Here is a 21,706-nt window from a genome sequence, read left to right as displayed (position 1 = left end):
ACTGCATTAAAGAACCAATTTGCAGAGAAAACGTCGTTATGGGAACCGTTCCCTGCAAAACGATGTCATTACAGTAACGACAGCCACTCTAGCGTAGCGCTGTGGATGAATGTGTGCTCAAACATCACTCATTCATTGTTGTCTGAGTCCTTCACGCCCGGCTGGCCGACACCAGGAAGTTAATGGTTCAGACGCCATTATGAAGGAAGTACCTGCTATCAGGCCACCAAAGCAGCGGCAGCAGCTCTCTCTTATAATCAGAGCTCCACAGTGAGTGTGAAAAAGAGGCGAGGCGGCGAGCACGGACAGAGTCACCCTGCATCTGCGGTGCGGTTAACCGCCAGGGGGATCCCCGCAGGCGTCAATAAACCCTGAAACTGAAATGAGAGTTAATCACGATACGATTAGCTCGAGTGAGGAGACGAATCCCTGCAAGCACGTCGGAGCGTCCCCGCTGCTTCGCATCTGCTACGCCTGCAATCATTTCAGTCAGTCGGGGCTAATCGCCGCACAGCGCGGTGCAGCTCCGCCTGCACACGGGTATTCATTACGGAGAAGTCTTTGTTCTCTAACCCGGTGTGTAAATGACTGCAGGCTGCGACTTTATGCTCGCTTCCTGCTGCTGTTTCACCGATTTAGGAGGCAAACGAGGGGCGGAGCTGAAGCTGCACAAACACCTGAGCGCAGCCGGCATGCACACAGCATCAGGCTTGCACTGCTGCGTGCACGAACATCACACACACGGATGCACTTCAGAAAAACAGACGTTTCACTGGCTTCCATTCACATGCTGCTCGTCACACTCCAGGGTCCTCCTGATTTCAAACACAGCTTCACTCGACACGACAAACAGGACACGCTGAGGCTGACGTGTGAATGAGGAAACATCTGCAAGTTCAAACTGGAGACTCACACATGGCTCATACATGTTAATATCAGCTTCATGCACACACACACACACACACGCACACACAGAGGTGATAACTCTCACAGCCAAAAAACAGTGACATCATGAGAGCAGCTGGGGTGGAGGTGGGCTCCAAAGTGGCTTGCAGATGCATTGCAGTCACTTATAGGGCGTGGCCTACAGGAGCTCAGCCGGCCTGTGTGACCTCACCTCAGCTGTGGCGACTGCCAGGTATTCTTAATGCTGATTGGCTCTCTCAGCTCCACTGCTGTCTTATTTTTTAATCACATGCTTCGTCTGGTCCACTCAGAGAGCGTCAGCTTGATGCCAGGTGACTGTCACTAAGCTAAGTGCTCGGTCAGGACGCGCTCGGCTGCAGGAATGAGTCCCACAAAACACGCCGACGGCTCTGATGAGGCTGATAACGGCGTCATTCAGACCTGATTACGTCTGTGATGTTTTAGTATGCGCTCCTTTATCTCCTCACTTCCTCCTGATTCACCGTCGCCTTCGCAGCACGGTGACCCACTCCGTTCACCTTCCTCCATTTCATCACTGCTATTGTGGCTGCTGACGCGCCGCCCCCTCTCGAGAACACTCGAGGCACTCCTGAAAGACGAAGTCACCTGGTGTCAAGTAGAGCGTCTATCAGCGACGCGCGCGCGCCTGTCCCCTCTCCGGCTTTAATCACAGTAACGCAGCTCCCGGAGCCTTAATGGATTCACTGCGTGGGTCTGCCTGCGCTCTGAATGACAATACGCCGGCCGGCTTCCCAGCAGGACTCCTGACAGGCAGGTAGCAGGCGAGCTGCAGCCTGAATACAGAGCAGGCAGCTGCGTTTGATCTGCGGGGCTGGGAACTAGCGAGGGTAATGATGTCAAACCGAGTGACGAGCTACTGTACGTCAACACGGGCCGGTCGAGCCGGAGCTCGTTAGCAGTGGAGATGATGACGTTCGTCAGAGTCACGTCCTCCAGGTTCCACGCTCGCTGACAGACTTTTTAGCTCAAACTCACATCTGAATAATCTTAAAGTAATCCTGTGCTTGGACCTTCATTAGCGTCAGAAGCAGAAGGTAACAGGACGTATTTGCTCATCACATCCCCATGATGACAACGCCTACAGGGATGAGGTTCAGCGGCTGTCAGAATGGTGTAACTACAATAACCTCACCCTAAACACTAAGAAAACAAAGGAAGTGGTCATGGACTTCCGCAAAACAAGGACTGATCCTCCCCCCCCTTCCATAAAAGGTGACTATGTGGAGAGGGTGTCCTCCTTTAAGTTCCTCGGCACCCACATATCCGAGGACCTATCCTGGTCCACAAACACATCAGCCCTAGTAAAGAAAGCCCAGCAGCGCCTCCATTTCTTGAGGGTTCTGAGATGGAACAGGCTGCAGACTGAACTCCTAGTGTCCTTCTACCGTGCCACGATCGAGAGTGTGCTGGTGCACGCCATCCCTGTGTGGTACGCTGGTTGCACAACAGCTGACAAGAAGAGACTACAGAGGATCATCAGAACTGCAGAGAAGGTGATCGGCTGTCCACTCCCCTCCCTGGACTTAATTGCCAGCTCAAGATGTCTCTCCAGAGCCAGGGCGATTATAAAGGACCACCTCCATCCTAACCACCACTTCTTCAACATCCTGCCCTCTGGAAAAAGGCTCAGATCCATCAGGTGCAAAACCAACAGACTAAAGAACAGCTTCTTCCCGTGGGCTGTCAGAACTATTAATGCAAACTAAGAGTGTGTAAAGACTTCCCCAACACATCCACCCTGACACTGCTGTTGATCATCTATGTGCAATATCTCAGTCTTTCCATGTTCTGTGCAATATTTTTGGCTCAAGTGCAATTATTTTGGTCCCAGTCTGTTTCAATGTTCCTATACATACACCATGTATATAGTTCCACTCACACATGTATATATATATATATACACTGCTTTTTAATTTATTTATTTTTATTTTATTCTATTTGTTTATTTATTTTTTTTTCCACCTTCGATGTATATTGGTTTCTCTTTTTCTTACTTTAGCACCTTTGTGGTCCAGCTACCCAATTTCGCTCTGCAAGAAACTGCACAATGACAATAAAAAGCTCTAAGCTCTAAGTCTAATATTGTGGCCTGTGGCCTGTCCTTACCCACACACCTCTAACCCGTATGCATATGTAGACCAAAGGTCACAAAACGTCATATTTATACGGTCACTGTGAGGACCCAAAGCCCTCTGCTGCTAAACACTAACAACAGAAAAACAAAAGGTTTCTTACCGTAGGCGGAGTCGGCGGCGGACTCCTGGTTCCGTGTCGTGGCCAACACGTCAGCTGCACATATTCAAAATAAAACAGATTCATCTCATTTATTCTCCACTTCACTTCCTGTACCTCTGAGTGTTTGTGCATAGACCTGAGTGTCACACTTCGTCTTCGTTACTTTGACATATGGTCACACATGGACAGGTTGCCATGGTAACACTTTTTTTTTAGTAGTGAACTGAACAATGCCATGTCACTCATAGCAGACTTCTACTTACAGTGCTGCTGCTCTTATTTTGAAAGTTCAACCCAGGCCCCTCTCATCAGACCTACTGAAAGGGGCTGAGCTGATCTGATGGATTAGAGAGAATGAATCAATGGATGTATGTATGGATGGATGGATGACAGGTGGGTGGGTGGATGGGTGGTTGGGTGGATGGTTGACAGGTGGGTGGGTGGATGGGTGGTTGGATGGATGAATGACGGGTGTGTGGGTGGGTGGGTGGATGGATGACAGGTGTGTGGGTGGGTGGGTGGGTGGGTAGATGGATGACGGATGGATGGGTGGGTGTGTGTGTGGATGGATGACAGGTGGGTGGGTGGATGTGTGGTTGGATGGATGGTTGACAGGTGGGTGGGTGGATGGGTGGTTGGATGGATGAATGACGGGTGGATGGGTGGTTGGATGGATGAATGACGGGTGGATGGGTGGGTGGATGGATGAATGACGGGTGTGTGGGTGGGTGGGTGGGTGGATGGATGTCGGGTGGGTGGGTGGATGGATGGATGGATGGATGGATGGGTGGATGGATGGATGACGGATGGATGGGTGGGTGTGTGGGTGAGTCGGTGGATGGGTGGGTGGAGGGATGGATGGGTGGGTGGTTGGATGGATAGATGACAGGTGGGTGGGTGGATGGATGGATGGATGGATGAAAGATGGGTGGATGGATGGATGATGGGTGGGTGGGTGGATGGATGACAGGTGGGTGGGTGGGTGGTTGGATGATGGATGACAGGTGGGTGGGTGGGTGGATGGATGGATGGATGGATGGATGGATGAATGATGGGTGGGTGGATGGATGGATGGATGACAGGTGGGTGGGTGGATGGTTGGATGGATGGTTGACAGGTGGGTGGGTGGATGGATGGATGACAGGTGTGTGGGTGGGTGGTTGGATGGATGGTTGACAGGTGGGTGGATGGATGGATGGATGACGGGTGTGTGGGTGGGTGGGTGGATGGATGTCGGGTGTGTGGGTGTGTGGGTGGATGGATGGATGACGGATGGATGGGTGGGTGAGTGGGTGGATGGGTGGGTGGAGGGATGGATGGGTGGGTGGTTGGATGGATGGATGACAGGTGGGTGGGTGGATGGGTGGATGGATGGATGAAAGATGGGTGGATGGATGGATGATGGGTGGGTGGATGGATGACAGGTGGGTGGGTGGGTGGTTGGATGATGGATGACAGGTGGGTGGGTGGATGGATGGATGGATGAATGATGGGTGGATGGATGGATGGATGACAGGTGGGTGGGTGGTTGGATGGATGGTTGACAGGTGGGTGGGTGGATGGATGGATGACAGGTGTGTGGGTGGATGGATGGATGGATGGGTGGATGGATGGATGGATGGGTGGGTGTGTGGGTGGATGGATGGATGGATGGATGACAGGTGTGTGGGTGGGTGGGTGGATGGATGGATGAAAGATGGGTGGATGGATGGATGATGGGTGGGTGGATGGATGACAGGTGGGTGGGTGGGTGGTTGGATGATGGATGACAGGTGGGTGGGTGGATGGATGGATGGATGAATGATGGGTGGATGGATGGATGACAGGTGGGTGGGTGGGTGGGTGGTTGGATGATGGATGACAGGTGGGTGGGTGGATGGATGGATGGATGGATGAATGATGGGTGGATGATGGATGGATGGATGGATGACAGGTGGGTGGGTGGGTGGGTGGGTGGATGGATGGTTGACAGGTGGGTGGGTGGATGGATGGATGACAGGTGTGTGGGTGGGTGGTTGGATGGATGGTTGACAGGTGGGTGGGTGGATGGATGGATGACAGGTATGTGGGTGGATGGATGGATGACAGGTATGTGGGTGGATGGATGGATGGATGGATGGGTGGATGGATGGATGGATGGATGGATGGATGAGGGGTGGATGGGTGGGTGTGTGGGTGGGTGGGCGGATGGATGGATGGATGACAGGTGGGTGGGTGGATGGATGGATGGATGAATGATGGGTGGGTGGGTGGATAGATGGATGGATGACAGGTGGGTGGATGGATGGATGGATGGATGGATGAGGGGTGGATGGGTGGGTGGGTGGATGTCTGCAGGGATCATTGCAGTCTCTGAGTTGGAGACCTTCTATAGGACCAGCCTGGTGTAAGCGTGCAGATAAGCAGGACCCTCGGTCCACGCAAACACACATACAGCTGTTATCGTTCACACTGTGGGTGTAACCTGCAGGTTTATCTCACCGCGGCAGCTGTCCGGATGAAACGAGTGTTCGCCCTCGATATCCTGCTCAAACCCCGCCCTGCAGACACGAAACAAGGAGAGGGAGGAGAGGAGGCGATAATCAGGAGGGTAAAACATCGAACACAACCAGACGCGGCGCTGCTGGTTACTGTTGCCGGGGAGCTTAATCAGTGACGGGCAGATGACGGCTTGGGACAACATTTAATCAGATTTTGTCACACAGTTCATCTGCAACACACGGCTCTGTGCGAAGGCCACAGGAGCTCGTCCAATTAAAGGGAGGAAGGTCGTCCAGCCCGAAGACAGACGGGGACAAGAAGTGACCATGAAACACACACACACACACACACACCGGCGTGCACACTCACACACACACACACACACACACACGCACAGAGGCATGCACACACACACACACACGCACACAGGCACGCGCGCGCGCACACACACGCATGCACACACAGACGCGCACACACACACAGTGTCAGTAAAGCGTGGCGTGAGTCTCGCTGCAGCTGCTGTAAATGAAGTCATTTACTTTCCGCTCGGCATCTCCTGCTCGCCGTTTTGTCCCTGCTGTTTACCGTCTCTGACTCCGTCACCACCAGCGCCTCCACCTGACCTTCAAATCCATTTTTAAAGAGGCAACAAATCAGGATTTCACAGCCACGCAGGACAAAAAAGTGGAGAGAGCAACGCTGTCCTCGCCGCTCGCCACACAAACACCAGTTGGCTGTTAGAAAGATAAAATACGTCAAACAGGAGCGACTTTCCCAACATTCCCAGTCCAACCAACCCGGCATGCATTCCTCCCAGCTGTCTGCATCACCGACACGTCTGATGAATCCCAGGAGAGCGTTTCGGTCACCTGTGCAGTTTCAGAGCCTCAGCCCGGGCCATCAGCAGCTTTTACTGACTTCTTCTCAGTCGGGGATCAAAGGTAATAATCTGAAACTACAACATGTGTGACGCACGCACACGTCCATGATGTCACCGCCTTTACACCATCCGTGTGCGTCCTACACTCCTCTGACTGTGAGACAGGACCGGCCTCAGCACGAGGCCTAAGGTCGTCCACAGCAATCGCTCTGGAGGGTCACGATGGTGGCAGCAGGAATGATCACCATGGAGACGACGATGAGAGGAAAGCTGCGACGCGTATCCAAGCTGAATGAGAACCGCATCCCTAAACACTCAGCAGCTTGAGATGGGCCAATCAAATGGTGGAAGGATGGCGTAAAAGATGACCTCCAAGTGCCTCGTGACAGACACGACCTGCGGAGGGGCGGGCCCTCCTCAGACCCACAGTTCACAGCCAAAGACCCGACCCGGCTCGGATGGCGGGACACAGGAACGTACGACCCGCTTTCAGCAGCTGTTCTGCCAGCTGCTGTGACTCATTACCAGCCGTGTGAGCGTCCCCCCCTCACCGACCTGTGCCGCTCAAACACACACAGCTAAATAACCAGCGGACGCCCGACTTCTACATCTGTGCACGTGGAGGCGACCCTGAGCTTCAAAGGCCTCAGGTGAAGGTGTGGACAAGAGCAGGTTTAATCTTGACGTTAACGGCAGTCGGACAGACGGGCCAGCATCTTCAAACGCTCACCAGGAAATCTGACATCTGTCAGCAGTTATTACCGAGCCGCTCTCCCAGCGCCCGGCGCCCAAAGCTTTTCTTCCAAACAACAAGACAAGCGAGCCAGCGTCGACAGGAAGCCGGCACAAAGTTTCCAGGTGTTGGAATCTTTGCCCAGAAGGTGCTGGGTTTGCCACGCCGCTGCGATCTGTGACAGAAGCATCCATCAGCCCGATCGCGCTGAGCCCACACCAGAGTTCATCTGGCACGCCGTGTTTCCAGCTCTCCACGCTCTGCCCGTACGGCCAACACGTCTGCTGGTTGTCAGCTGTCCTGCAGCTGCTCGCCGTCTTATTCTCTTCCTCTGCTTTGTGTCAGATTTATGGATTCATCACTTACTGACAAACACACAAAAAGAAGCATTTGGATGAATGTTCACTGTTTATAACGACATGTGACCAAACATGCAACACTGTCAGAACAACCACAGAGGGAACACAGCGAGCTTCCTGAGGCGCTGAGACAGGCGTGCTTCTCAAACCTTAAATGAACCGGAACGCGTCAGCAGAAACCATGTGACAATGTTATTATGGGCCAGGTGTGTCAGAGAGAGGAACAAAGGGGAGCACATGAAGAAGACAAGATATGATTTGAGGGGGTCTTATAAGTTTGAAATACCTAAAGTGAGAACCAATGTTAAGTATAGATGTGTGTCAGTTTTGGGAGTGAAATTATGGACTGGACTTAATGATGAACTGAAGATGTGTTTTTCTTTGACATTTTTCAGGAAGATTTTAAAAATTTGTATCATACAGGGTTATAGAAATTTGGTTTGATAAAAATTTTTGTGTTGATTTAATTTACTGATTTATCATTGATTTCTTTCAAACTGTTATGTAACTTATTTATCAATGCTATTTATTTTTTTGGTTAAGGATTTGATTATTCCTATGGGGTAAGGGATAGGATCATTATAAGCCACAAGGCTTCAGCCTATTCCTTTTTCCGTTACTGTTTGAGTACTTTTATGTAAAATTATAATCTGTTGTTATTGTTGTTGTTGACTGAAATAAAATTTCAATTCAAAATTCAAAAGACTGCACTCCATATCCCAGAATACAACGCTACAGGAAGGAGCTCAGCTGAGACGGAGACCACCTCCTCCACCCAGTGTCAGTGTGTTCACGGCTGCACGGTCTGATGGAGATCGACCAGCAGGTGATGGATGCGGCCTGACACCACCCGAGGGCTCTGAGTTCTCCTCACGCGTCACCTGCACACACCTGCAGGCCTCTAAAACACGCTGTGACCTCACCCTCACCCACCTGTGTCCCTGTTCTTACTACATCTGAGAGGGAAGGACGGCGAAATGTCCGGCGTCTCAGGCGCGAAGATACCGTCAAGCAATTCAGCCGAGCTGGGGCGCGGTGGACCTCGGTGGAACACCTTTGACATCATCCTCAGCTTCACGAGGTCACTGAAGCTCAGTCACACAGACCCACAGCGCTGCCCGAGCAGTAAGCCGCCACACGCTCTCCTCTCCTGCTGCAGGCCAGGCGTGAGTCACACGTGGGAATGTGTCTGCAGAGCTTCCTGTGTACACAGCGAGCACACTCTCCTTCCCCGCTCAGACCGTCTGCACGCCAGAGAGATAAAACCACACCACCCAAAAAAGTTGGATGAATTATGGAGGAGCGGGCGCTGCAGAACATTCGTTAAACTGAATTTATTATGAAACATTTTGCTCTCGCTTCCTCGTTGCTCTATATTTACCTCTGCGCGTGTTTTCATTTCGCTAACTCTGCCGCCCCCGCGCTCGCTCCAGCTTCCACCAGCGTGGGCTGAGCTGTAAGTGAGGAGCGAGAACAGGAGGAGGTCGCTATAAATCCCAGCCGCGCTCAGGCACCTGAACGCCTCGCTCACACAGAGGGGCGCGCCTCGGAGGAGGAGGGGATGGAAATAGACTCCATCAGTCAGCCAGAAAACGCCGCTGATGCTGAATGGCATTTAGGTGCTGATGGCGTGGAGGCGGGTCGGGCCTGTGCGGCTGAGGAACACGATTGTGTACGCAGGCGCTTCCACAGCATCGCTGTTACACTGACGGCCAGGACAGAAACGCTGCTGGCTTTAATAAACATGTGGTTCCAGCACAATTTCACGCTTGCCTCCACCGCCAGCAACGCCCACTGCCGCCCGTCATTGATGAGCGGTCCTCCATGTGACCTTTCCCAGCCGGGATGTCAATCACGTCCCAACATAGTAGGCACCATGATGCCGACCCTCGCTCTGGTCCTACATTCCACCACGCCATCACTGTTCAGTGACCCGGCGCCGGCTCAGGTGTGTCTGCTCCTCCAGGTGTTTGGGCCGTGAGGAGGCCAGAGCACGGAGCAGGTCTCAATCCAGCACGGCGTGTCGCCTCACACCGACACGCCGTGCTGCTTTTATAAGAGATGCAGACAGACTGCAGGAGCAACGTTAATCACCCACCTGAGGGCGAGCCAGCCAGCTGTTCCAGCTGCTGTAGTTTTATTACATCAGTTGTTGTTACAGTAAAGTGGGCAGACCTGTGAGGGTCACTGATCCTTCATCGATTGTCTCATTGACACAGGGGGAGGGCGGAGTGGGCGGGTGAACGTGGCCGTCTCTGAGAGCGCCCTCTAAATATCTGAGTTCAGTTTGGATTTTAAACCACACGGATGTTTTCAGTTAACTGGCTCTCTACCTGCCTCCTCCTCCTCCTCCTCCTGCTGCTGTCCTTTTTTAGTATTCTGCAGCTGCTTCTCCATTTTCTGTCTTCACATGGAGTTATATAAGCTGCTAAACTTCCTCTTCCCTCATCCCTTCTTCTCCCCGGAGGGAATCTGTTACTTTTCAGCAGAAGTTTGAGGAGCTGAAATTCCTTGAGCTCTGCACGAACACCTCTGAGAGGAGAAGCTGCAGCTCAGCCTCCGGCAGGTGTGCCGAGTTCAGGCTGCAGAGGGTTCTGCGTGCTTCGGTTTCAATGAGACGCCCAAAACATCAGCTTCAGTTTCAGCAGAGCAGTGAGAAAATAATGAGACAAAAACAGGCGAGTGGAACGACTCAGCACCAAAACTCTTTCTCTGATCCTTCTGAAAACAACGCTCAGCGTCCACACTTCTGACTGCACATGAACGCCTCGCTGACGACGCGTCAGGAAGACGTTTTAAACATCCTACAAAACACCGTCGTAACACAGAGTCAGCGCTGTGGTCCATCCCCGACTTTAAACAAGACGAACCTCATAAAAGCTGCGGCGACCAAAGTGCTGAGTTAGAGCGCAGAGCGCCGTGAATCTCTCCGACAAACCCGGCTGCACGTCGTCCTGACACAGATCTGTTCCTCTATCTTTGTGCTGCTGCTCCTCTCTCATCTTCCTCCTTTCCACCTCTTGCATCACAGCTTCGCCTCACTCTCCGTTTCCTTCCTCGCCTCCTTTTCATCTCCGCCGGCTCACCCCGTCCATTTAAATCCTCCTCTCTGCTCCGTCTGCATGGCAACGCCCGCTGTGTGTCGTTCATGCTGCTGTTGGTAGATATCATCTGTGTGACTTCCTCTAAACACCAAAACCATCCGTGTGCGCCTCCATCATCGCCGCCATCATTTCCTGTCAGCTCTATGATGCTCATCATAAATAACCACCTGCAGCGTCTGCAGTGTGACGGCTCAGGACACTGAGCGTGTGAGTGGACCACAGTGAAGTGCAGCTGGGCAACGAGTCTGCACAGCGACGGCTAAACAGACCCACAAACTCCAACCTGTCTGATACCAGAGCGATAGATCAGCCTGATATTTGACCAATAACACCGATATCTGGCGATTCAAAAATCAAATATTTCAGCCAGTGTTTTCTTCTCTGACACATGAAACATGAACATTTCCTGAACCCCTGCTGTGTGCAGGTATTGGTGACCGTCACAACAAGTGTCTCCGCTCGGATCAGCTGATCAGTGTGTTTGTGTGCTGCCAGCAGGGAAGCTGCAGAGCGCCCTCTGGTGTGCAGAGCTGTTATCGCAGCTGAAGGGTGTTTCTGAGTTTCACACGCTGGTACAAACAAACTGTTTGAGACCAACTTACACTCATGTATGTGCAGAGGCAACACGCCTGTAAGCATCGTCACAGTGACATGATACCTCGTATGCTGTGCTGAATAAAGCTCAGATAAACTGATTTTAGTTTAAATAATGAGCTGACGTCGTACACTTGAAACATATCGAGCCCGTCTGCACGTTTGTATGGATGTAAACAAATCAGCCGCAGGACGAGCTGGAGGAGGCGGAGTGCAAACACCCTGCCGGCGTTTTGCTCCCAGGCGAGCAGCTTCCTGACTCCAGCCTTTCTTATGAAGTGTGCTTGGAGCGAAGCAGATGTCCCTGCGGCACACACTCACACGGAGGCTCGGTGCTACAGAGCACACACTCACACGGAGGCTCGGTGCTACAGAGCACACACTCACACAGAGGCTCGGTGCTACAGAGCACACACTCACACAGAGGCTCGGTGCTACAGAGCACACACTCAAATGAGTGTGAAGGGAAAAATTAGCATCGACGTTTCCAGCTAATCCCTGACACTTTCAGAGTGAAAGAAAGTACAACATGAGGCGTGTGAGGAAAGCGTGCAGACTGTGTGACACAAAGCTGAGAGCAGAAGACCGACTCGGTCTTCAGTTTAACGATGATGACGTCACCGTAAACACTCTTCAAAGTAAAACCCAAAACGGCCATAGACTGTATATAAAAGATGGACAACATCACCTTGGCGCTGGTATGATGGTTTCTAAGAGAAGCAAGCAAACACTTTTCACCAGGAGGCTCCAGCCAACACACAGATACCTGTGAGTATCATCCAATCAAAACCCTCAAATTTCATTGAGCAGACCTGGAGCTCCGCCTCGTAGCACAGCAAACTCACAGCAGCTGTGTGATTGGTCAGATTACTACAAATGCTCCAATGCTCCATAGACTAAACCAGTTTTCTTAGAGGCCTGCAAACGCGTTCATGAGAACCTCTGCTGGACATCAGAGGAACTACAGCTGATTTTTATCAGCTTCATTGTGAGCCTGACGGTGCGCACACACCGAACGCGATAGAGGCGGCCAGAGCGTCAGGTGTACATGTAAAGTCAATGGAAAGAGCGCGATGACACGCGATTGCGTATCCGGCGAACATGCGGAAGCAGATTTGCGCCGCGAAAACGCCAAAACCCGTGAAACGCGCGTCAGTGTACCGCGTGGGGCGCGTTTGACTCGCGAAGAAAACCACACGTGTCAGATTGTGTGTTGCATTTTGTGCACACGCCCGTACCGCGCCAACCGCTGGAGTTGGAAAATATGAACTCCGGCGTCAAATCGCGCCCCGACAACCAATCAGGAGGCCGGTGACGTGGCTGTAACCAGGTCACAGGGGCAGATCAAACCAAAGCCCTTCATTCTTCATTCAGTATGGAGGAAAAACTCATCACTGCCGTGGCTAATCACCCAGAGCTAAATGATGCCAGCTGCTACTTCTACCGAGACAGGAATAAAAAGGACCGAGCTTGGAGGCACAGAAGTGAGGAGATCGGGCAACCTGGTAATTTCCTTCATTCTCCTTTTTAATTTTCAGACTGACCCGATAAAGCCGCGCAAAAGCTAGCAAGCCCGCCTACTGTCCCGCTATTTTCCCACTGATGTACAAATACCTTTCCGCTAACAAGATAATGTGTTTATTCAGAGGACATCTGCAGCACAACACATCTGGCACAACTTCCTCCCACATTTCCGGTCCACGCGCGTGGAAAGATGCAATTTTGAGGCGCGATGGGTTTTTCTTGGACACGCGTTGAGGTGCGAATGTGCACGCGTCAAATTAGGGGCGTTTAGGGCGTTTTCGCTCGCCTCTATCGCGTTCGGTGTGAACGCAGCCTGAGAGGCTGTCACTGGTTCAAAGGTCAACACATTTCCTGTTTCACCTGTGCGATGAGGTGAAACAGGAAGTGTTTGAGGGAAGCGGACGGAGTAAATCACCTGATTTCTCTGAGAGAACGAGCAGCTCAACTCCTGCCAACTTTTACAGGCACAGATTTACACGAACATGGTGCAGGCACCACGTTTCCCCGCCGTCCTCTCTCTGGCGGAGAGGCGACATCCGTGATGTACGAGGCGGGCAGAAATACGGCTCGAGCCATCAGAGCTTTATTAGCTGTTGGATTGGATTGGAGGTTGAGAGGAGGCGGAGCAAAGAAAAGGAAGAGATTGAGCGGCACAGACACAGAAACAGGAAATAATACGTACTTGAAACCCGGCGCAACGTTGGCGCAGCTCCCGGTCCGAAGCCAGATGCAGTATGGGTCACGAGAGGCCAGGCAGGCTCTGCAGAGGGAGGAGAGGAAGAGGAGCAGTTAGAGTTTGGGCCGACGTGCTCTTCCTCATCACTCAGTCACGCCCCGCCGTCTGAACGTGCGTGACACATCACCGCACTCACACCCCGCCATGCAGCTGGCAAACATCCAAGCTCTTCATTTACTCCCACTTCCTGTCCAGGTAGCTCCACCTGAAACAGAGCTGCAGCTTTTTCATTGCACACTGAATAAACTTTCATGCATGCGGTTAGACGAGTCTCCCTGCTGCTCTGAGAACACCTCCAGAGCAGCAGGGAGAGCTTTAAACGTCGCTGGCTAATCATCCCCTAAAACACGGGTGTCCAACTCCAGGCCTCGAGGGCCGGTGTCCTGCAGGTTTTAGACGTGTTCTTGATCCAACACTGCTGATTCAAATGGCTAAATGACCTCCTCAACATGTCTTGAAGTTCTCCAGAGGCCTGGTAATGTACTCATCATGTGATTCAGGTGTGCTGACCCAGGGTGAGATCTAAAACCTGCAGGACACCGGCCCTCGAGGCCTGAAGATGGACACCCCTGTCCTAAACCTTTAGGAAAGTCTTTCAGCAAACACCTTCAGATCTGCTCATCTTCCAGATCCCTGAACTGTTGGAGGAGACCACGTCACATCAAAGAAGGAAAAGAAGAAGGCGGAGGAAGAGGAAGAGGAGGAGAGTGGAACGTCTTTGTTAGTGTCTCCATGATGGAGACAGCTGGTGGAAGCCTCCATACGCTGCAGCTGTGTTCACACATCACACGAGCTGGCACTCATTGATCCTGCTCAGTAATTAAAAAGAGCCAGAGAGAGAGAGTGTGTGTGTGTGTGTGTGTGTGTGTGTCTGCACAGTGATGAATGGGCTCTAATTTAGCAGCGGGCTCCATCTCTTCGTCGTCTTCTTCTCCTCCATGTTTAACTGATTGGGCTCGTCTCCGTTGTCTCGAGCACTCACTGAAATATTCGCCATGTTTCCGAATGAAGCTTCGTACCTCAGCTCTAATCTCTCTGGATGTTTCAGGGTTATCAGAGTGAGGCTGTTTCAGGCAGCTGAAATCCAAACCAATGAAATAAACCAGACTCGCAGCAAGTCTGAGATTTCGTACTTTTTGCAGACTCCATGTTGGGCGCAGCGGCTGAGCGGCACTCTGATCACACAGCTGCTGAACGCCACAAATAAGGCGTGATGGTCCTTATCGAGCTCCAGGCCCAGAACCCTCCTGTCCTCCTGACCCTGAACGTTGCACCTGAGCACAAACAGAGAAAGTCGGTTAAACAGAGGAACGGGAGGATTCGCCCGTCCTCAGAAGCACGTCTTACTTGGATGGGTTGTAGACGTCGATGTCCTCCAGCAGTTTGGATCCAAAGCTGTCATTTGGATGGGTGCTGGCCAAAACCTTCAAGACTCGCCCATCGTCTGAGCCCAGGAACATCACCGTCCGGTCCTTGTAAGGCCCAGCAGAAACATCCACCACAATCTGGGTCAACTTGGACCTACGAGGAAGAGAGAAGATGAAATCTTTTCCCTGCCGAGGGAATTCAGACACAGTTTTTCTTTACTCTGATGAGCTTGTGATTCTGAGCGAGGGTGTGAGGAGGAGGGCCTTCATTCCCTCACCATGACCCTACCCAGAGTGAGGTTCAGGGTTTGGGCTGCTTCTCATCACTGAAACAGACCAACTTTCAGATGAACCGCAGCCTTTAACATCTGCGACCCGAAGTAGTATTTCTGCCGTGGCTGGGTGATATTTTAAATTAAAAACACATTTTTGGTATAACTGCTTTAAAAATAGGCAGATTTTGTTTACTGACACGGTCCGTGAACACTTTTCATCCTGCTGCTATTAAAACAGTTCAAACTGGCCATGCGGCAGGGATGTGCAACAATAACAACAATAAAGTGACATCTTTGCCTCACAGCTTCACACAGCTCCTCCTCTCTGACACAATTGGGGGCTAATCCGGGATCTTGCCCTTGAAATGAATTTCTGGATAATTTTTATTTTGTATGTGTTTGTTTGGTGTTTCTGAGGTTTGAGCATGTTAACTGTGATTGCATTCCTTCAGACCCTGAGTATTAGTCAGACAGAGAAATATTCTCTATACCAGGACGCTTTACTTCAAACGTGACCAAACGCTGAAAGAAAACATAAAAATAAGGAAACACAGATGGTTTCTTCTCAGTGCAGGGCGTCCATCAGAGTCTGGGAACACAAACACAAAGGTTCCCTTGTCCTCAGTCAAAGGAAGTGGAACCTTTTAAGTTTCATATAAGCTCAGGATAAAGCTCAAGCCTGTCAAGCATCAGTGTGAATGAAAATTATTGGAGTGAATAAAGACATGAAACATCCTCTGGGGACCTTGATTTAACCACAGAGGGTTCCTTTCTGTTTCGAACTGTTACTGAATCACAAAGTCACAAAGACTGTTGGTATGTGAAAGCAGCACCACAGCAGACACAGATGTACATGATCAGCTGTCTGATTGCTCGACTGAAGCGGTTGATGTTACATAACAGAGTGAGCAGGTCTGCGCTGCCCGGTGGCTCGGAGCGTTTCGGAGTGAAGGCTAATTCATACACAGAATTAAGAGCCTGATTCCTATTCCAGATTGATAATTACAATCCATCAGAAACTTATCTGAAACCTGCAGACATAGATTAATAAGGTCAGAGATTTTCAGAGCCGCCAGAGCGAGAACTTCCTGTGAGCCAGCGACTAATCAGAGCTGATACCGATGATTATCCTCCAGGCACTGGGTGGGGACGGTGGAGGCGGCACCTCTAAGAGCTGCCATGACTCCCAAACTCATCTCAACAGTGAGGGAGCTTGTGATGGCTCCACAGTTCACCGGCTTGGTTATTTAACGCTGCAGATCACTTTCCTGTTGCATCGTGTGACAGAATACAATAGAAGACTAGAACAGACTTTATTAATCCTTTGGAGGAGAAATTATGGCTCCAGCAGCACAACACCAGTTCACCTCAAATACAAATAAGAAAAACTAAGAATAAAACATCAGCAGCAATATAATTTTTAATTTTGGTAAAAGAGGTAATGAAACCAGCTGGAATCAGCTCGCAGGCTTCATTTACGGCCAAAAGTTTTTTGAGGGTGGCTGAGCTTTGAGGACCAGAATCTCACATACTGGACTCACTGTGACCACGCGGTGCCTCCAACACAGCTGAAGCTGAAGCGTGAACAGAGGTTTACTGAAACACTTTCACACATCAGCTTCCACCTGCATCAGGAACGTGAGTCGGCATGGTAACCTGAGCTCTGGCTGTGATCATTCTCTGAAGTGAAGCTCAATAAGATTTGGCCAATCAGAGCACTTCTGGGATTTGAACCATCGCTGTTACCTGCTGGACGTCCTGGTGAAGCAGGGCCGGTCGTTGACGGAGGGAACAGCTTCGTCCATCAGAGGATAAGACTTGATGAAGGTCAGCGTCTCATCCGGGAACTGAACAGACGATTTGTATTCTGAAGCAGAGCCGTCGCCTGCACACGTACCGGGCCTGGACATTAAAGAATGAAGCAGACACGTCTGAGCTAATTGGGTTTAAGTAAGCAGGACTGAAAGCAAACCGGGACTTAGTCCTCACCTCGGTCTGGGAACTTGCTCGTCGGGTACGGGAGTCCAGGAGGAGTCGCTGGTCCTCTGCTCTTTGAACTTCCCGTTAAACACCTTCTCGATGTCGTCCATGTAGAAGGCACAGACGGCCGAGCCGGGGATACTGGAGAGAGACGGACGGCACGAGTCAGCAGACCTCCGTCCAACCAATCACAAACACTATAATCAACACTGATGCTCATGGAGCGGAGACGATACCAGTTCAGCCCACAAACCCAAACTGTCGCACGCCACCGACTCACCGCTCAGTCCAACCTCAAATCATCCAGACAGCTCGCTGAGAGAGGGCGAACGCTGCGCCGCGACTAATGAGGTCAGTCACCGCGAGTGCTACAGCTCTGTGAATAAATGTGAGGAGGGCGGGGAGCGGCGGGAGATGTCCAGTAACACTTTGACATCTCCAGCGACACCCTCTCCTAAACTTCCTGAAGTCCCCTGGTTGTCCCCGGCTCATCCAAGAGCACGTCCTCAGAGGTATGACATCCATCACAAACACTGAAGAGCTCCACAAACACAAATCCACCTCTCCAAAAGCCCCGCCTTCCCAAAATAACAGCCCAATAACTCATCTTCTAAAACCCGCCTGCTCGCTCCCAGTGTACACACGTTTACTGAGGACTTCTTCCTGAAAACACACCAAAGTGTTCTCACCTCCTTCTCCAAACGCGTTAGCTCTGAGCTTAATCAGACTCCGCCCCTCACAGCAACGTACCTGTTGGCCTGCGTGGTGAAGACTCCGACCACAGCGGGTCTCTGGTTGATCTGCAGCACGTTGGTGAGCGACTGGAGCACGTCGAAGTAGAAGAAGGAGTCTCCGGGCACCGAGCAGTTGAGCCGAGCCTGAAGCACACGAGCAGAGTGATGAGACACAGACAGGTAAAGTTCGGCGCTGCGCCGCGGCGTGTTCGCTACCTTCAGGAAGGACGTCCAGTATCGCTCCAGAACTCTAGGAGATCCCCCGTTATCGTTCTTACAGACCCGGGCCACCCGAGAGAACACCACCTGCAGACGGGCGAGAGAACAGGTTAACTCCATCACTGCAAGGCGGGTCATTAAACCACCAGCACGCCACGGCGATGATCAATGCATAAACTTCCTGTGACATCACCACTCCTCCTTCAAATTAAAGAATACAAAATTAGAAACTAACTGAAAAGCCAACCACACGAAGCCTGACTAACAGTGTCTTTACTGTGAGAGGTTCACACACACACGCACACAGCTGCAGACACAGACACACACACACACACACCGACAGACACAGACACACACACACCTACAGACACAGACACAGAGACACACACACCTACAGACACACACACACACACACACACACACACACACCTAAAGACACACACACACACACACACACACACACCTACAGGCAGACAGACACACACACACCTACAGACACACACGCACACACACCGACAGACACACACACACACACACACACCGACAGACAGACACACACACACACACCTACAGACAGACAGACACAGACAGACACACACACCTACAGACACACACCGACAGACACACACACCTACAGACAGACGCACACACACACACACACACACACACACCGACAGACAGACAGACACACACACACACACCTACAGACACACACACCTACAGACAGACAGACACACACACCTACAAACACACACACACACCCCTACAGACACACACCGACAGACACACACACCTACAGACAGACACACACACACCCCTACAGACACACACACACACCTGCAGACACACACACACACCTACAGACAGACACACGCATACACACCTACAGACAGACAGACAGACAGACAGACAGACACAAACCTACAGACACAGACAAACACACACACCTACAGACGGACACACACACGCACACACACACACACAGACCTACAGACACAGACACACACACACCTACAGACGGACACACACACGCACACACACACACACACACCTACAGATAGACACACGCACACACACCTACAGACACAAACACACCTACAGACACACACACACACACACACCTACAGACAGACACACGCACACACACCTACAGACACACACACACACACACACACCTACAGACACACACACACTCACACCTACAGACACACACACACTCACACCTACAGACACACACACGCACACACATCTACAGACACACACACACACCTACAGACACACAGACACACACACACACACCTACAGACACACACACACACCTACAGACACACACACACACACACACACCTACAGACACAGACACGCACACACATCTACAGACACACACACACCTACAGACACACACACACACGCACACACACCTACAGACACACACACAGACACACACACACACCTACAGATACACACACACAGACAGACACACACACCTACAGATACACACACACAGACAGACACACACACCTACAGACACACACACACACACCTACAGACACACAAACACACACACACACACCTACAGACACACACACACACACACCTACAGACACACACACACACACTCACACCTACAGACACAGACACGCACACACATCTACAGACACACACACACCTACAGACACACAGACACACACACACACACCTACAGACACACAGACACACACCTACAGACAAACACACACACACCTACAGACAGACAGACAGACAGACAGACACACACACCTACAGACGGACACACACACACACACACACCTACAGACAGACACACACACATACACCTACAGACACACACACAGTGGTACCTTGCCCAGCGTGGTGTACTCCACTGCGATTTCGCTCAGGAAGAAGTAGACGTAGTTCCCGTAGTCGATGGCGTGCAGGAAGTGCGGCTCTGCAGGGAGAGGATAGATTAATCAGCGACCACGTCTGTCACGTGTCACCTTCGCTCTGGGGGTCAGCTCATCGCCATGGTTACAGCTGATAACAGCTGCTTTCACTGCACCATCACACTACAGCCACTGCACAGTCCTCTGATCGGCTCACGCGTGCGGCGTTTACTCTGATCACAGGAACGTGTCACATCCGGGGACAGATGCTGTCACCCTCGGCTTTGTGGCGTGCAGGTGAGATTCACCACAGCAGAAGTATGCGGATGGCCTCAGCAGGCTCGCAGTGAGCCTCGGCTTCAGCAGGTTTACGTGAGCCGTGCGAGAAGTCAGCCAATATAAACGACACCCTCGTGTTTACGTGCGATAACAAACTACACGACGTCCAAGCGTGCGAGTGATGGAGCTGTGACCCACCTCGCAGCCACTTGGAGTCGTATTTGACGGTCCTGAGGACGGGGCGGCCCTCGCCCAGGCTCCTGTAGATGACGGCGTCGCTGGCCAGGAAGTCCGTCATGGTGGCCGAGTAGAAGTCTCCACCTGAGAAACATGGCAGGTGTGTAACGTCACATTTTTACACGGGATGATAAAAAAGTACAGACTGAAAAGAAGCACACCTGTTTGATCTCCAAACATCAAACACCATCAGTCAATAACCTTTGTTATTGATCGCTGTGATTATTGATCAGGAGCTCCAACAGAAACCACATTCTATTTTTCCTGTGTGTGTGCTGGTATAGAAACGCCGCTGACCCAGTTACAGTCGACTCACCAGCGAACAGTCCCACGTTGGACTGACCGGACTCGAAGGGACAGCGAGCCTGACCCACCACCTCCTCCCCGACCTGCTCCAGTGAGGTCATCTGAGTGGGCGGGGCAAAGTAAAAATACAGATTAAACTACAAATCCCAGACAAGAGACATCAGCAAGCATCCTGTGACTCCCTCGTCTATGACAGCACAGATCAGCTGAGCAGGCCGTGACCTTTGACCTGCCTGCCGTGGTAGCCTGGCTCCATAATGTATAATGAGTTCCTTTTTGTACTGATGATGTCGTAGCGAGCTGAGAGCGCTCGCCTTGTACATCACTGTCACTGCAGCGGGGCCTCATAAATCCACCTGTCTGCAGGCCTCGGGGCGCCGCTGCCGCCATCTTTGACTCCATGCGCTGACCTTTCCGCTCAACCCTCCCTCTCTCTTCAACACTTTATCCACCTCCCTCGCCATCACGCCGCGGCGCAGACTGACTCCTCCCTCCAGCCAACTGCATATCTCCTCTTCCCCCAGCTCAGCAGAGGAAGAGGAGGAGCCTCGCAGACATCCTCACATCAACCTTTAATTACAGCGACGTCGTCTTACAACCACCAGCTCCAGGATCAGAGCTTATTCTGAACTGTGAAACATGCAAAGCTGGCCTGAGTGAGTCCCAGTATGAAAGCCTGGAGCGGGAATTGAGCCTTCAGGGCACCTGTGCTAAAGCTTGAGGTGATTGGCTGTTTCAGTGCAGTGAGAGGATGAAGGCATTTCCGTGTCCTCGCTAACAAAACTGCTCTTTGCTGGATGATGAAAGCGCCGCGTGTCAGAGGGGCCGCCTG

At 51.6% G+C, this 21,706-nt stretch overlaps 1 protein-coding gene across 2 annotated transcripts in view; it reads right to left on the bottom strand.

Moving 5' to 3' along the window:
* Positions 1–21,706, bottom strand: part of LOC100706063 (semaphorin-6D) — a 93,291-nt gene that overhangs the window by 17,518 nt on the left and 54,067 nt on the right. For both annotated transcript variants that reach the window (XM_019350472.2, XM_025902098.1), the window contains 12 exons: positions 20,885–20,975; positions 20,530–20,652; positions 20,029–20,117; positions 18,167–18,256; positions 17,967–18,094; positions 17,226–17,357; positions 16,983–17,138; positions 14,942–15,115; positions 14,728–14,868; positions 13,541–13,618; positions 5,665–5,723; positions 3,184–3,237 (listed from right to left, as the gene is read on the bottom strand). In XM_019350472.2, the coding sequence (XP_019206017.2) occupies positions 3,184–3,237; positions 5,665–5,723; positions 13,541–13,618; positions 14,728–14,868; positions 14,942–15,115; positions 16,983–17,138; positions 17,226–17,357; positions 17,967–18,094; positions 18,167–18,256; positions 20,029–20,117; positions 20,530–20,652; positions 20,885–20,975 (1,315 nt within the window). The remainder of the gene's footprint in view (positions 1–3,183; positions 3,238–5,664; positions 5,724–13,540; positions 13,619–14,727; positions 14,869–14,941; positions 15,116–16,982; positions 17,139–17,225; positions 17,358–17,966; positions 18,095–18,166; positions 18,257–20,028; positions 20,118–20,529; positions 20,653–20,884; positions 20,976–21,706) is intronic.

The sequence above is a fragment of the Oreochromis niloticus genome, linkage group LG22 (genome assembly GCF_001858045.2).
Source record: "Oreochromis niloticus isolate F11D_XX linkage group LG22, O_niloticus_UMD_NMBU, whole genome shotgun sequence".
Lineage (NCBI taxonomy): Eukaryota > Metazoa > Chordata > Actinopteri > Cichliformes > Cichlidae > Oreochromis > Oreochromis niloticus.
Note: the sequence above shows the minus strand (reverse complement) of the source record. Positions and strands in the feature narration are given on the sequence as shown.